This window comes from Coregonus lavaretus (genome assembly GCF_964263955.1).
Source record: "Coregonus lavaretus genome assembly, chromosome: 36".
Lineage (NCBI taxonomy): Eukaryota > Metazoa > Chordata > Actinopteri > Salmoniformes > Salmonidae > Coregonus > Coregonus lavaretus.
In genome coordinates this window covers 24,170,113-24,187,885 of record NC_140023.1, presented here as the reverse complement: position 1 = coordinate 24,187,885, position 17,773 = coordinate 24,170,113, and the positions used below count along the sequence as shown (strand labels likewise).

The 17,773-nt window shown below is 42.7% G+C and overlaps 1 protein-coding gene across 2 annotated transcripts in view; it reads right to left on the bottom strand.

Moving 5' to 3' along the window:
• The window catches only part of sgpl1 (sphingosine-1-phosphate lyase 1), a 28,709-nt gene extending 17,197 nt beyond the window's left edge, over positions 1 to 11,512 (bottom strand). The window contains exon 1 of one of the 2 annotated variants that reach the window (XM_084153416.1): positions 11,355 to 11,512. In XM_084153416.1, the coding sequence (XP_084009542.1) occupies positions 11,355 to 11,366 (12 nt within the window). In that variant the 5' untranslated portion in view covers positions 11,367 to 11,512. Of the gene's footprint in view, positions 1 to 206; positions 296 to 11,354 lie in introns of those variants that run through there. The other variant, XM_084153415.1, reaches the window with a different exon arrangement.
• Between the last annotated feature and the right edge of the window lie 6,261 nt (positions 11,513 to 17,773).

Genomic DNA, 17,773 nt, shown 5'->3' with positions numbered 1-17,773 from the left:
GTCCCCAATAGCAGATTTACATCCCATGCACAAAATCGAAATGACAACAACTTAGAACAATGTCACAATGCAATTCCCTCATAATCAATTGACATCACACTTTCCATCATATAAAGTTGAATACAACATCAGTCAACTTTAATCTTTGCGAAAGTAGAAATACAATAAACCAACAAGTAATAAGTCTACTAATGACGAGTACTTACACCAGAAGACTCTGTCATCGTGCTATGGTTCAATTTCGATCCCTCTGTAGAAACGTGGCACAATTGCAGTTGCGAAAATTACATCAGAGAGGTAAAGTGACTAGTGTAATCTGTTACTCCAAAGTTCGACTAGTCATTAGACTGAAAGGTAGCTCATTTTCCACAACCAGGAGGGGTGGAGGAATAGGAGTCAGCTGACTACACTCTGCCCTTATCACCCATTAGACATAACATCTATAGCCAATGGAGGAGAAAAACCTCAGAAACACTTCCTCCCCAAACAAATGAATTTGGTGTGTTAATTCAAGTGCAGAGGAAGTGCAATAAGATGATACTGCAAGTTGTGCATGTTATCATCTCAAAACAAATTACTATCTGATAGACGGATCACTAACGTATTCCAAATACAGTAAGTAAGGAATACACTATTTTAGGTGTGGAATATTGAAAAACTGCTCATATAATATCTGCATTTGACAAATTAAGCCTATTTCCAAACCAGTGGCCATAGTAAAATGATTCATTAATTACATGAGTGCAGTAAAAATGGGTATATCTATTATGTCACCATCACTGCTTTTTACAACACTCTGCTTTTCTGCTTGATAACAATAAATATTGTATCCATGTAGGTTCACTGTAATCAGATAGGGAAAAGCTTAAGGTCCACAGGACAGTAACTTGAATAACCACTATTCCTAACCACTGAAACTAACATCGCATAATGCTTTGGGGGGAAAATATCAAAAAGGTACTGGTTATGCATTCCAGTGACATCATGCAAGCGAACCATGCTCAACGCAGAGTATTTGTATGCAATGCAAACACTTTTAGTGACTTCGTTTGAAATGTAGGCTTTGATTGACTGACTAACTACTTGCTTAAGTGGAATCACGTCAATCCAGGTCTAGTAGTCACAGCAACAAAAAGAAAACAGTAAAATAAAATAATAGACATAAAAAGGTGTACATAAGAGTACTGACAGTACTTAAGCCTATAGTAATGACAAACTCACATTCTACAATGAATTAACCTGAATGGAAGCTTTGCCATTCAATCACAAGAATACACCCCCTGACGACAGTTGTTAGGTTTACTTGTCTGTGTAACATGCTCTCCGACAGGTTTGCCAGGGTTAGCCAGGTAGAGCAGAGTTGGGAGCAACGGGAGAAACATACTATGTGACCAGATTGGCAGCTAATCTGAATGCCTTTTCATAGGATTAGGCTTCATTCTCCATCTAAAAATGGTGAAATAACAAACATTGTCAGGAATATTTTGAAATATGTATGCAAAAGCTGTAGTTCCCTTGGAGTTCAGTGGTTCTGTAGCACAGACAGCAGAGCTGAGCAAATGTGAGTTTCTATATGCCATAAACTGGAGAGATTAAATGGTGTTATCTTGCGTCAGGGCAAAAGGAAAGTCCTATTGCAACAGATATATGAACCCTTTGCCACGTACGTACTCTTTGTTATCCAACACATTTCTGTCTGACATTTTTCAACTAACATACTTTGCCCGTTACAAAACATTTTTCACGGCCGTCTTTGCATTGGGGGAAATAATGAAGTGCTGAAGCCCGCCTTCACGCTTATTTTGTTCTCCCTATTGTTGTGTAAAACGCCCATGCATCCGTTTTCCCAGGCCAACTGTATTCTGTAAGGAGACCTTTGTTGTCTCCAAGGGGAGGTCGTATTTCTCATGGAAATGTACTGGGTGTGAGGAGGAGGCTACTGCTAGGAGAGACATCATGGGGAAAACAGTGTGATAATCCACATTAGCATCAACACTGGCTTGGCAAACACATTCTATGAATTCTAAGGTCTGTATCTTCTGGAAAATAAAATTCAAATAATCCAGTGAAATACCAACATCTGAGCGTCAACCATCAACATTGAGTTCATTCGTGGTCTAGCGGTTAGGGCCGCTGCCTTCAGTGCGCACTTATAGATCTACCGTGGGTTCGATTCCGGCACAGGCACATCTGTCACAAACAACTCAATAAGATATGGACAGTCCAGGGATATTTGACCCCCGATCTTGATAACAAATGACTATACCAGACACTTTTATTTTAAAGACAGTTGTATTTAATGCATAACATCAATAGGAAACAAATTCAACAATAACAGTAGGCTACACCAACAGTTTCCATTCATACAAAGGGTTGGGTAAACAGCCACAGTAGAGGAATGAGGAACTACTTTATTTCAATTGTACGGAATGCTTGTCAAATAGATAAATCGCCCTTAGTCTGTTCAAAAAGGTCCACGTTTTTCGGATGATAACACTAACCAGAAGGCGAACATACACTACATTACCAAAAGTATGTATGTGGACACCTGCTCGTTGAAACTCTCTTTCCAAATTCACGGGCATTAATATGGAGATGGTCCCCCCCTTTGCTGCTATAACAGCCGCCACTCTTCTGGGAAGGCTTTCCACTAGATGTTGAAACATTGCTGCGGGGACTTGCTTCCATTCAGCCACAAGAGCATGAGTGAGGTCGGGCACTGATGTTGGGTGATTAGGCCTGGCTCGCAGTCAGTGTTCCAATTCATTCCAAAGGTGTTCGATGGGGTTGAGGTCAGGGCTCTGGCAGGCCAGTCAAGTTCTTCCACACCGATCTTGACAAACTATTTCTGTATGGACCTCACTTTGTGTCCCGGGGCATTGTCATGTTGAAACAGGAAGGGGCTTCCCCAAACTGTTGCCACAAAGTTGGAAGCACAGAATCGTCTAGAATGTAATTGTATGCTGTAGTGTTTAGATTTCCCTTCACTGGAACTAAGGGGCCTGAACCATGAAAAACAGCCACAGATCATTATTCCTCCTACACCAAACTTTACAGTTGCCACTATGCATTGGGACAGGTAGCGTTCTCCAGGCATCCGCCAAACCCAGATTCGTCCGTCAGACTGCCAGATGGTGAAGCGTGATTCATCACTCCAGAGAACGCGTTTCCACTGCTCCAGAGTCCAATGGCGGAGAGCTTTACACCACTCCAGCCGACGCTTGGCATTGCGCATGGTGATCTTAGGCTTGTGTGTGGCTGCTCGGTCATGGAAACCCATTTCATGAAGCTCCCGATGAACAGTTCTTGTGCTGACGTTGCTTCCAGAGGCAGTTTGGAACTCAGCAGTGAGTGTTGCAACCGAGGACAGATGATTTCTACGTGTTACTCGCTTCAGCACTCGGCGGTCCCGTTCTGTGAGCTTGTGTGGCCTACAACTTCGCGGCCGAGCCGTTGTTGCTCCTAGACGTTTCCACTTCACAATAACAGCACTTACAGTTGACCGGGGCAGCTCTAGCAGGGCAGAAATTTGACGAACTGACTTGTTGGAAAGGTGGCATCCTATGACAATGCCAGGTTGAAAGTCACTGAGCTTTTCAGTAAGGCCATTCTACTGCCAATGTTTGTGTACAGAGATTGCATGGCCGTGTGCTCGATTTTATACACCAGTCAGCAACGGGTGTGGCTGAAATAGCCAAATCCACTAATTTGAAGGGGTGTACACATACACTATATATACATAAGTGTCTTGAAAGACTTTGGTTGCAAGCAGGACTTAGGTAAACCCGACATCATATTTTCGGAAGCGGCAATGCGGTAACCAATAATGGTTGCAATTGAAATCAGCTGTGCGGGTGAATTTTGAGCCTATTGATGGTTTAACGAGGCATTACGATAATATAGTGCCATCGATGGTTGCAATAGGCCCTTTGTTATTTTATTATATTCCAATAGGCTACATTCTGTAGACTACCCGTTAGCCTATCCATTGCACAAAATGAAAGGTGTGAAAAAGTTGATGAGCTGATTTGGCCATCAGTTGAGTGACAGATGTAGGCCTACAGTAGAACGATAAAGTTTCCTCCAGTGTGGATGCTCGCCCACGTTTTATAGTTAGGCTGTGTATAATTTGTCAATATAATTATGGTATTTTGAGTGGATGGCCCTTACAGTAGGTGAGATTTCCATTGCTAAACTGTTATGCGCCGGCTACAGTAGCATAGACCTACTGTACTTTCAGTTTGATGCCGGCATTTTGAAGTAGTTCTTGTTGTGGATTGACAGCCTGTATTGTGTGGCTCTACTATTTCATTTTGAAAAACTGTCAAGATGTTTATGCATTTGAGCCTATCCAAATACGATTTAGTTGAGTCGAGACACTTTTCTTTGATGTATAAATCATCAGACTATTTGTTTTACTTTAAGTCAATGCAATTAACTTGTGGGCCTAATGGAGGCTATAGGCCAGGGATCATCAACTAGATTTTTTCTTGAGCGGAAGGTCGTGGTCGACAAAAAGGTTGGAAGGTCAAAAACAATGTACGATCAGTGTGCGAGTCAAAACTGAAAGGACAAATGCATTCGAGGCTTAACATTTTTCCACCTCAAAATCTCCAAACTGAATCTCAGCATACAGAGTTTATTTTCTATTTCTTTGTCGCTAACTTCCTACAATTCACCACATTTTGCCATGGGGCAAAGAGAAAAATGTTGCAGTTTTAAAGCTAATTTTCAGCAATTCTACACATATTGTCAAGGGGCAGAGAGAAAAATGTGCAGTTTTATAGCTAATCTCATGCTATTCAACACATTGAGGCTGAGAGAAATTTGCATTTTTAAAGCCAATTCTAAACATTTTTGCCATGGGTTATGATGTTTTCATATGCTGTCTAGGGATGGGTTTGGGGCCCCCAGAGCCCAGGGAAGACGTGGCAAAGACAGGGAAGATAGGGGAGTCAAAAGGGCAGAGGGCCGGATTCGAACTCTGGTATACAGTGGGGAGAACAAGTATTTGATACACTGCCGATTTTGCAGGTTTTCCTACTTACAAAGCATGTAGAGGTCTGTAATTTTTTATCATAGTACACTTCAACTGTGAGAGATGGAATCTAAAACAAAAATCCAAAAAATCACATTGTATGATTTTTAAGTAATTCATTTGCATTTTATTGCATGACATAAGTATTTGATACATCAGAAAAGCAGAACTTAATATTTGGTACAGAAACCTTTGTTTGCAATTACAGAGATCATACGTTTCCTGTAGGTCTTGACCAGGTTTGCACACACTGCAGCAGGGATTTTGGCCCACTCCTCCATACAGACCTGCTCCAGATCCTTCAGGTTTCGGGGCTGTCGCTGGGCAATACAGACTTTCAGCTCCCTCCAAAGATTTTCTATTGGGTTCAGGTCTGGAGACTGGCTAGGCCACTCCAGGACCTTGAGATGCTTCTTACGGAGCCACTCCTTAGTGGCCCTGGCTGTGTGTTTCGGGTCATTGTCATGCTGGAAGACCCAGCCACGACCCATTTTCAATGCTCTTACTGAGGGAAGGAGATTGTTGGCCAAGATGTCGCGATACATGGCCCCATCCATCCTCCCCTCAATTTCTTTGAGACTGTGGTCCCAGCTCTCTTCAGGTCATTGACCAGGTCCTGCCGTGTAGTTCTAGGCTGATCCCTCACCTTCCTCGTGATCATTGATGCCCCACGAGATGAGATCTTGCATGGAGCCCCAGACCGAGGGTGATTGACCGTCATCTTGAACTTCTTCCATTTTCTAATAATTGCACCAACAGTTGTTGCCTTCTCACCAAGCTGCTTGCCTATTGTCCTATAGCCCATCCCAGCCTTGTGCAGGTCTACAATTTTATCCCTGATGTCCTTACACAGCTCTCTGGTCTTGGCCATTGTGGAGAGGTTGGAGTCTGTTTGATTGAGTGTGTGGACAGGTGTCTTTTATACAGGTAACGAGTTCAAACAGGTGCAGTTAATACAGGTAATGAGTGGAGAACAGGAGGGCTTCTTAAAGAAAAACTAACAGGTCTGTGAGAGCCGGAATTCTTACTGGTTGGTAGGTGATCAAATACTTATGTCATGCAATAAAATGCAAATTAATTACTTAAAAATCATACAATGTGATTTTCTGGATTTTTGTTTTAGATTCCGTTTCTCACAGTTGAAGTGTACCTATGATAAAAAATTACAGACCTCTACATGCTTTGTAAGTAGGAAAACCTGCAAAATCGGCAGTGTATCAAATACTTGTTCTCCCCACTGTATATGTGTGCCTTGAACATAATAAAACAATTGATCTAAAAATAAAAAGATTTTCCCTAACGAAAAATACAACTACCCCTACAAATATGACCATTTATTATAATCCACATAAGAATTCACACGAGAAGCACTGTAGCCTACACGTTAGTGGTGTGCGGGTCAGCTGTTTGTTTACCCGCACCCACCCTTAATTGATAATAACCCATCCACAACCGCCCGACTATATGTGATAAAGTGAGAATCTGAGGCCCGCACCAGACCTAACCCACTAATATATAGAAAATGCCTGTAGGCTACAGTCAGAAATGGCTTAACGATTTTTTGACAGGAGGTTCAGGATTTCTTTGCCTAATTTAGATATGTTTCTGCTTATAATTTCTGACATTTTGGTAGGCTATTTGTTAGTCAACTTGTCTATAATTAAATACATGCAGCTTCTCTTCTGTGACTGTCATTAGCCTATATGTTGCCCCAGAAGACTAAATAAACTCTTGCTCACCAGAATGTCATAAATCGATAGAATGAATGCTTCAATCTAGTTGACATTGGTAAAGTTCTCTCTGTCATCTCTGCTTCTTTCGCGGAGCAAAGACGTTTAGGGCCCGGGGAGAAAATGCTATAACTCAACAACAAAAAACAGTAAAGATTTTCGGTGCAAAATGTCCAAATGACATCAGTTTGACAAGTTGTAAGGAAATAGAAAGCTGTGAAAACGACCCAACATATTTCTTATAAGAATTCAGTTCAGCTTGGATGCATATTTTATGTGGTTGAAATACTATCAGCTTTTATTATGCTGATAAAGAAAGCACCTCTACAGGTGGTATCTACCTGCATTCGCATTCTTGCAAGACACTGAATTTTTTTTTAAATAATCCACTCCTGTTCCTGAGTAAAAATGTAGCCTACATTTGGTGTATCATATTACTGCAAGAAATGCTCAATTCTGCAGGAGTTAAAATTAAGGCTATGTGAGAGGTTATAGACTTACAGTTAGTGTCCAGATTACAGTTTTCATTTAACCCATCTGAATAGTAGTGTACAGTTCCCTCGACGTGCCATAGGCTTGTTTGAAGTCCCCGTCTTGTGACTGTCGAATTTGTATAGCACCTTACAATCATCATACATAACATAGCCGGCACTCCTATCATCCTCTTTTACCACTTCACCAAATCTTTCCTAAACATTTATTTTCTGGCCCTCCCGTCTCTTTATTTTCAACTCTCCATTTTGCAGCTTTTCTCTTATTGAGTTAAACTCTGACATTGTCCTTTTTGGCTCTGTGGATGAATGTTAACTTTTTCTGCCCGTTCCCAAAAGCATTTGGCGATTAGCGGGTAGGTTATTTGACACGCATACAGTTAGGCCCTGATGCTTAGGCTTACGCACTAATGCCTGATAGCCTAAAATAATGAAAGAAAAACCTCAAATGTAGCCTATAGATATAAATTGCACAAGAATGATACATTTATGGATTTTTTAAAGGTTTGGTTTTCTCTTTATTCAACCCGTCCGCCACCTATCCACCCTGCACTACTAGAGTTACTTAGGCTACTTGAACTAGTCTAAGGTCAAATGTAGGTATGGTACTGCATTGTATACAATAGTGCTGAGCTATTAGTGCTTTTTGAGGTCGGTTCGGTTTCGGTTCGATCATTAAAAAATAAATCACGGTTTTTGATTTCAATCGTTTTTTAATTATTAAACGCACCATACATTATGTGGGTTGAAAAACAATAATACAATTCAAATTAATAAAAGTCCCATGATTGTAGGGCCTGCACATTACTACTTATCACTTATTAATAATCACCTATTTACATTAATTTAATAAAATATTTGTTGTGTATGTTACATTTGTTTTATTTGATGACTGTTATTTCATTCCAAGTCAACTCGTCAATATAGAGCTGCTGTGTCACGCCCTGGCTCTGGGGACTCTTATATGTTGAGCCAGGGTGTTAGTTTCTATGTGTAGTGTCTATGTTTTGTTTTCTATGTGTTCTGTTCTAGATCGTGTATTTCTGTGTTGGCCGGGGTGGTTCCCAATCGGAGGCAGCTGTGTCTTGTTGTCTCTGATTGGGAACCATACTTAGGCAGCCTGTTGTGCACTTGTCATTTGTGGGATCTTGTTCCGTTTAGGTTTGTGTTGTATGACCGAGGACTTCACGTTTCGTTTTGTTGTTTTGTTGTATTGTGCAAAGTACGCATTAAAAGATGTACGCATATCACGCTGCGCCTTGGTCCACTTATTACGACGATCGTGACAGAAGATCCCACCATACAAGGACCAAGCAGCGTGTGCAGGAGCAAACACCGGGTAAGGAGCTGGAGAGGTTGGCGATGGCCCAGGTGGGCCAATGGTGGTCCTGGGAGGACATGTTCGCGGGCAAAGGGCCATGGGCTAAAGTTAAAGCCCTGGCGAGAGAGGAGGTACGGCGCCAACAGTGTCGTCGCCGGACAGGCGAGAGGCAACCCCAATAAAAAAAATTTGGGGGGGGCACACGGCATGGACGACGGGGCTGCTGGAGGCAGCTACAGGGCGAGTTTGTGGACTAGGAGAGGAGGCCACCAGGTTACGGGGGCCATTGGTCAGGAGGGAGAAGGAGAGTGTGGAGGCACGGCGAGAGGAACTGAGTAGGCAGCAGAGGGAGCGGAGGTTTATGAGGAAACCCAGTCCCGCTCCTCACACCAAGCAAGTGGTGTGTGTCACCAGTCCGGTCCGGCCCGTTCCTGATTCCCGCACAAGGCCAGTGGTGTGTGTTCCCAGTACGGTCAGGCCCGTTCCTGCTCCCCCGCACTAAGTTAGTGGTGCGTGTTCCCAGTCCGGCCCGACCCGTTCCTGCTCCCCGCACTAGGTTAGTGGTGCGTGTTCCCAGTACGGCCCAACCCGTTCCTGCTCCCCGCACTAGGTTAGTGGTGCGTGTTCCCAGTACGGCCCAACCCGTTCCTGCTCCCCGGCATGTTCCTGCCCCTCGCACCAAGCCAGTGGTGCACGTCGCCAGCCCGGTCCGGCCTGTTCCTGCTCCCCGCACCAAGCCTGTGGTGCGCGTCGCCAGCCCGGTCCGGCCTGTTCCTGCTCCCCACACCAAGCCTGTGGTGCGCGTCGCCAGCCTGGCCCGGCCTGTTCCTTTCCCTCGCACCAAGCCTGTGGTGCGCGTCGCCAGCCCGGTCCGGCCTGTTCCTGCTCCCCGCACCAAGCCAGTGGTGCGCGTCGTCAGCCCGGTCCATTCCTGCTCCCCGCACCAAGCCAGTGGTGCGCGTCGTCAGTCCAGCACAGCCCGTGCCTGTTTCACCGGTGCCTGATCAGGTACCGGTCAGCTGCTCCACACCGGAGCCTAAGCAATCCGCTCCACCGATGTCCAGTCCAGCTCCAGCCAGCGGGACCAGACCAGGGGCGCTACGGGGGGTAGTTAGAGAGTGGTGGTCACGCCCGGAGCCGGATCCGCCTCCGAGGCGGAATGCCCACCCGGCCCCTCCCCTGTTGGGTTTAGTTGGCGCGGTCAAATTAAGAACCGACATCTGTAGTGCAGATGATAAAAAGCTGATGTCCAAGTACATGCGTGGCTGCTTGATGTCCAAGTACATGTGTGGCTGCTGATGTCTGTATATACAGTATTATACTGTGTAAGTCTATTGCAATATAAGTACTCCCGAGTGGCGCAGTGGTCTAAGGCACTGCATCGCAGTGCTAGCTGTGCCACTAGAGATCCTGGTTCGAATCCAGGCTCTGTCGTAGCCGGCCGCGACCGGGAGACCCATGGGGCGGCGCGCACAATTGGCCCAGCGTCGTCCAGGGTAGGGGAGGGAATGGCCGGCAGGGGATGTAGCTCAGTTGGTAGAGCATGGCGTTTGCAACGCCAGGGTTGTGGGTTCGATAAAAAAAATAATGTATGCACTAACTGTAAGTCGCTCTGGATAAGAGCGTCTGCTAAATGACTAAAATGTAAATGTAATAAGGCTATATCGGTCCGCTAATACAGTACTAGTAAAGGCCCAGTGCACTACTTTTGTGAAGATGATTATTTATTGTTTTACATATATTTATTTATTTATTCAGATTTTGTTTTTATTCAGATTTTTTTTTCTTGGGGGGTGGGGGGGGGGGTGGGGGGGGTGGAGGGGGTGCTGCAGCACCCTAAGCACCCCTACTTCCTGCAGCTATGCTGCATTATAAATGATAGTACTTCCTGTATGTTTGTGTTAAACAGGAAGTCTAATGATAGGCAGTGTGCAGTACAGTACAATGAGGCTCAATGTGGAAATCTCAGTAAAAGCTCCCTTTCTTTGTCTTAAAATCACTGCAAAGGAGATTGCCTGCAGGAGAAACTGTTTGATCATAAAGTTGTCATATCATTTGAATGTGAGAAAGAACCTGGATAATTTGAATGTGAGAAAGAACACGTCAAGCTAGAGGTGACTCTACTCCATACTAAGAACACTGCCCCATTTCTAGAATGTATTTGGTCAGTTATTCACTCTAATAACTGTAATAGAACCCTTATTATACTGCAAACTTGTAAAAGAAAATCAAACTTACAACTAGAAGGCTATGCCTGCAAGTGTGAATGGTTGTTGAGGCAGTTAAGACACAAAATGTATCTTAGAAGATGCTTGACCTTTCCATATCAGATTCTTGATTTGTATTTATGCCACATTATTCCCTCTGAATACACACAAAATAAACGATCCTAAAGAAAATGATCCTCGTACTTTAAAAAGGTTCGACTTCAAAGTAATTATAAATGCCAGGGGTGTTATTGAAATAGTAAGAATACGTGCTATAATCACTTTAACAATGCGCGAATTATGTCAACATTGTAGCGCTCCAGGGCAAGCAACATGATTGTGTGTAGGCAAACTTCGCTCCACTGTTCTGGACACTTTACTATAGTTTGCAGCAACACAGTAAACATAATTGTTATAATGTAAATAATTTATCAGTGAGACCTGCTGTTCATATGCTTTTTGACACACGGAGTTAGCTAACGTTACATGGTTCAAGCAATTTTTACATTTATTCAAGACGTGAGAAAGAAAATGCATCTGGGTTGACATAGCCCATTATTCACTTACCCAATAGTCCATGGTTAGTGTCAAGGCAAGCCTTCAGCAAATGAATGGTTGTCTTCACTTTTTCTTATTAGGGAAAGTCACTTCAATATTTCTGTATAGCTTGCTTTGTGGTCGAGGATCTGATAAACATGCCACTATATTACAGACAATCGTAACCTATATTCAGGAAGTGACCAGCAACTAAAAGCAAGCAACCTTTATTGGCGGAATACATCCAAAAAGGTGTATTGCCGCCACCTACTGGGTGGGGTAAAAACTGAGATACTTTAACGATTTTGTTTTTTAAACTAAAACATTTATAAAACACACTCATATTATTCTCAAAAAACAAAACGAAAGTAATTGTACTCATTCACTTATTCAGATGTGCTCAGATCCCTACACAGGCTCTGTGGCCTGAGAGGGGGAAGCATCTTCAGACAGTATTCACTGCAATGTTTCAGCAGTGAAATCCTGGAGATCCAATAACATTTTAGCCGCTTTCACAATGATTTACAGTTTCTTCGATTTTTTGTTAGTTTGTCCTGTACAATTAATCACCTGCGCAATTAACGCAACAAAATCAACATTCTTCAGGATTAGTGTTTCAGAATCTTTCAACTGACTGACATCCACATACTATTGGGCATCATCCACTGCCATAGCTTCATGAACTCTCCTCGCCTCTTCGTCAATGTTCACTGCCTCTGCATAGGAGACCTTCTCGACAGCCCTGATCCTACCTACTTTGACCTCCTTAACCCTAACAGGGCACTCTGGAACGTGATTACCGTCACAGACTATTCAAAAATAATATTCCGTCTGCAAACACTTGACAGGTGGCCAAACTTTTTACATTCGTGACATTGAAGTGGCTGTTGTACATAAGCTTGCACCGCACATCTCATAAATTATATCCCAGCCTTACATGGGTCGGGAGAAATTATTCATCAAACATCGATAATACAGAAAGGCTTTCCTCTTTCTTTACATTCACAGTGCGGGTTAAGCGACGTGAATCAACTATTCCTGGCATGTTCATCTTAATTAAACCACGAAGCCTCAATATCCATCGAGATGCCAGATATTACACTTTTTATCGGTGCCCTACTCCGATAATCATAGCATTCCACTTCATGTGTCGATAATTTCTACATCCACAGCGCTTTCTCCTTTTGTTCTTTTGACACACATGAAATCAACATCATACCACTCCTGTTCACTTTGGCTGACTCCACAAGTCCAATGCATTCTTCACTATCTTTGTGACCGCAAACGGGTTTCCCCAAAAAAACATCCTTGCTCATTTATCGCACTCCAACAAGGAATGATGCATTATCATACCGAGGCTTATCTTGATTTACAACTTTAGACCTTTTAGCTCCATTCTTAGACGTTACAGTAGCCTATTCCAATAATTTCCTCTATCTTGACTCGCGCCAACAGAATCAAGCATTACTTCTGCTTCCGCGATTGTTCTCAAACCCGACAACACTCCCATCAAGCAACCTTTCCGTCTTAATGGACCTTTCAAGTCAACTGGGAACTCGGAAAAATACGAATTCAAATTATGACGTCAGTGAACTTCAGGTCGGAAAGTCGGAGCTCTAGATAGAAGTGTCCGAGTTCAAATTCCGAGTTGGATCAACGTTCAAAACAACTTTCCCTAGTCGGAGCTCGTTTTTTTTCCCCGAGTTCCCAGTTGCCATGAACGCAATGAAGTCAGATATTTCCGAGTTCCCAGTTGTTTTGAACGCGGCATACGTCATATTATTTGTGCACGGTACACGCAATTATAATTCTACAAACCCGATAGATTTACTCAATCGGTAAACTCCTTTACTGGCTTTTTGTCCATATAGGCCTACTATAAATATCGTGTTTAATGGCATAATGGTAGCAGTTTTCGACATCCGCAAACGGAAATGCATTTGTACTTTCGACTCATTTGTACTGACGTTAGACGTTTTCATACGCCAGATGGAGCAGAGAGCGAACAGTGCCCCCGAGCGCCACCCCATGACTCCCTCAATACATTACAGTAGTCTATAATAACACAAGGCCATAGACCATAATGGAAATCATCATTTATATAACAAACTATACAAAAAAGATTGTAGTTTTTAAACTGCAGTAAAAGTGCAGTAACTGCTGCAGTCGACTGTGGTATTTTGGACGCAGTAATATCAGAATAACTGCAGTGTACTGCAGTTGAACTGCAGTTATACTGCACTGTTGCTGCACTTGCACTGCATTGTTCTGCAGCCATACTGCACTCCAAATACAATATTTTTTTCGTAAGAGAATTGGCACACACTGGTAATATTCTAATTTGAGAGTAAGGATGAGTATCTTTCTATTCAATATTCAACAATATCCTCTTTCTAAATAAGGCTTTCAAACGTTCACATCTTGAAAAGTCCAAAATGATTATTGGAATGCATGGAATCTTTCAGTTGTTCAATTGACTTTGTGGGGATGCTCCCAGCACATCGACTATTACTACTGCTGGTGTTACTTTAAATTACAGGTAACTGTCAAAATAATGGAAACATTTTTTTTTTCTACCTTTATTTAACCAGGTAAGCCAGTTGAGAACAAGTTCTCATTTACAACTGCGACCTGGCCAAGATAAAGCAAAGCAGTGCGATAAAAACAACACAGAGTTACATATGGGGTAAAAACATAAAGTCACTTGAGTCACTTGAGTAAAGGCAGTGGCGATTTTAGCATGTAAATCTTGGTGGGGCAAAAACTTTTTTTTCTAATGCATGCCAGCAAAGCCAGTACACAATAAAACACTAAACAATACATTAATTGCACTATAACGGTGACAAATAGTGCCCACAAACTGTTAGGGCCTACATAAAGCTGTCCCAACAGCAGAGCTTTCTTTTCAGCACCATGGAGTGAATACTTACCACCGCTACACCTGGCTATCAGCGGAGCCTCATCTGGCAGCAAAACAGTTAATTCAGCCTAATTTATTGCCTTTTTAGAAAACATAGCTGATATGGCTGACTTGCTTAAACATGTGGTTTCTTCTGACAATTGAGATGTACAAACTATGGCAGAAGGGGACAACGAGCGGATAAGAGACAATCCGTAATTTTGATTAAGACATTCATGAGCGAGCTAGGTCGGACGTAGCCAATATAACTGTTTGTTCAGCACTTTTGAAATGTACAGCGACAAAAACCCTTGAATAAGTAGGTGTTCTAATACTTTTGACGGTAGTATACAGTCGTGGTCAAAAGTTTTGAGAATGACACAAATATTAATTTTCACAAAGTCTGCTGCCTCAGTTTTTATGATGGCAATTTGCATATACTCCAGAATGTTATGAAGAGTGATCAGATGAAAAGTCCCTCTTTGCCATGAAAATTAACTTAATCCCCAAAAAACATTTCCACTGCATTTCAGCCCTGCCATAAAAGGACCAGCTGACATCATGTCAGTGATTCTCTCGTTAACACAGGTGAGAGTGTTGACAAGGACAAGGCTGGAGATCACTCTGTCATGCTGACTGAGTTAGAATAACAGACTGGAAGCTTTAAAAGGAGGGTGGTGCTTGAAATCATTGTTCTTCCTCTGTTAACCATGGTTACCTGCTAGGAAATACGTGCCGTCATCATTGCTTTGCACAAAAAGGGCTTCACAGGCAAGGATATTGCTACTAGTAAGATTGCACCTAAATCAACCATTTATCGGATCATCAAGAACTTCAAGGAGAGAGGTTCAATTGTTGTGAAGAAGGCTTCAGTGCACCCAAGAAAGTCCAGCAAGCGCCAGGACCGTCTCCTAAAGTTGATTCAGCTGTGGGATTGGGGCACCACCAGTGCAGAGCTTGCTCAGGAATGGCAGCAGGCAGGTGTAAGTGCATCTGCACACACAGTGAGGCGAAGACTTTTGGAGGATGGCCTGGTGTCAAGAAGGGCAGCGAGGAAGCCACTTCTCTCCAGGAAAAACATCAGAGACAGACTGATATTCTGCAAATGGTACAGGGATTGGACTGCTGAGGACTGGGGTAAAGTCATTTTCTCTGATGAATCCCCTTTCCGATTGTTTGGGGCATCCAGAAAAAAGCTTGTCCGGAGAAGACAAGGGCTACCCCCTGAGACCATTCATGTGTGGGGTTTCTTCTCAGCCAAGGGAGTGGGCTCACTCACAATTTTGCCTAAGAACACAGCCATGAATAAAGAATGGTACCAACACATCCTCTGAGAGCAACTTCTCCCAACCATCCAAGAACAGTTTGCTGACGAACAATGCCTTTTCCAGCATGATGGAGCACCTTGCATAAGGCAAAAGTGATAACTAAGTGGCTCGGGGAACAAAACATCGACATTTTGGGTCCGTGGCCAGGAAACTCCCCAGACCTTAATCCCATTGAGAACTTGTGGTCAATCCTCAAGAGGCAGGTGGACAAACAAAACCCCTCAAATTCTGACAAACTCCAAGCATTGATTATGCAAGAATGGGCTGCCATCAGTCAGGATGTGGCCCAGAAGTTAATTGACAGCATGCCAGGGCGGATTGCAGAGGTCTTGAAAAATAAGGGTTAAACTGCAAATATTGACTCTTTGCATAAACTTAATGTAATTGTCAATAAAATCCTTTGACACTTATGGAATGCTTGTAATTATACTTCAGTATACCATAGTAACATCTGCCAAAAATATCTAAAAACACTGAAGCAGCAAACTTTGTGAAGACCAATACTTGTGTCATTCTCAAAACTTTTGACCATGACTGTATATATATATATATATATATATATATATATATATATATATATATATATATACTTTTTTTTTTTGCTAAACAGGTGGGGCACAAAATAGGTGGGGCTCTGACCCACTCGCCTCTGCATAAAGGTCATGTTAACTGACTGATATTATCTCATAGAACAAGATCTCCTAAGCCTGTGTTAACCTCAGAAATTATTTTCGGCGTTTATCCCAAAATCCTATTCTTTCTCCATTCAATTTCCACATAGGAATGGCTGAATGAACCAGAGGTAACTAATTTCTGGCGGGATCTATTGCGGAGAACAAACTAACGTTCGTGGGCGAGGCATAGCGTTTGCAAGGAATTTGGGTAGCCAGGCAACCCATCCACAGGGCACGAGTGGTCACTGAATGGTTAGATAAGCACGTGTCATGGCCATGGCCGTCTCAGTCACCAGATCTCAAACAATTGAACACTCATGGGAGATTCTGGTGTGGCGCCTGAAACAGCGTTTTCCACCACCATCAACAAAACACCAAATTATGGAATTTCTCGTGGAAGAAAGGTACTTTAATCAGAGCTTCCAACTCTCACGCATTGGCCGTGAGACACACCCATTTTACCATCTTCTCACGCTCTCACGGCATACCTCTTATATCTCACGCATTGAAAAGTACTGCTTTTATTTGTCTAATTAGTCCATTGTACAGTCAGCGCGTTAACTTTTCAACTGTGATCCTAATCGTTTTGAAATCGGAGCATCTGCACCTGCAATTTAACATCACGAGCGAAACCTCTATCATTGTCCTGTCTTGCCACAGCATGGTGAACCGCGGCACATTGAAGCATTGTTCTTGACTGACTTGCCCAGTCAAATAAAGGTTAAACATTTTAATTGTATTTTAATTTTTTATATTATTGGTCTAGTTATGGAAGGGATCAAGGGGATTGGATACGTGTTTTAAAGAAACGCCTCTCAAGATTTGAGTGGATCTGAATGGCGAGAGAGAAGTGTGAAAAGAGCAGCACGGTAGTGCTGTTTTATGTACAATATTGTCAACAAAATTAGGTTGCTGTTGTCAACAAAATTAGGTTGCTGTTGTCAACAAAATTAGGTAACTGTTACTCCCGTCCCTATTATTGTAGAATGCAGCCTTTTGACAGCATGTACTAAAGTACATGTAATTCACACTTGCGTTTGTCCTCTCGTTTCGTGATTGGCATTTAGGCTGTGACAACGAAAAGGCAGACAGACCTACAGGACGTTTTAGCAGGGAGTTTTGGGAGGGGGACCTGATTTGTAACTATGAAAATAATTTTGTCAAACAGATTGTGAACAGAAAAGTTTGTTTGATTCTAGAGGAGGGAAAATGAATATACAAATAATTTGGTTAGGGTGTAGTGTAGGATTATGCCATCTTGTCTTCAGGAGATTGTATTATCTATTTAATTGATTTAGTCTGATCAGTGGAACAATTCTCATTCTTAACAATGGGCTAAAATATAGGGAATGTAATGTGCTTGTCAGCAACAACACTACTGTTATTTTCCACACTTACCTTATTATTCCACTTCTTCCCAATTTTGCCAGTGTAATTGTAACAGTGTTGCTCCGTCCTTCTCCTCGCCCCTACCTGGGCTCGAACCAGGGACCCTCTGCACACATCGACAACAGTCACCCTCGAAGCACCGTTACCCGTCGCTCCACA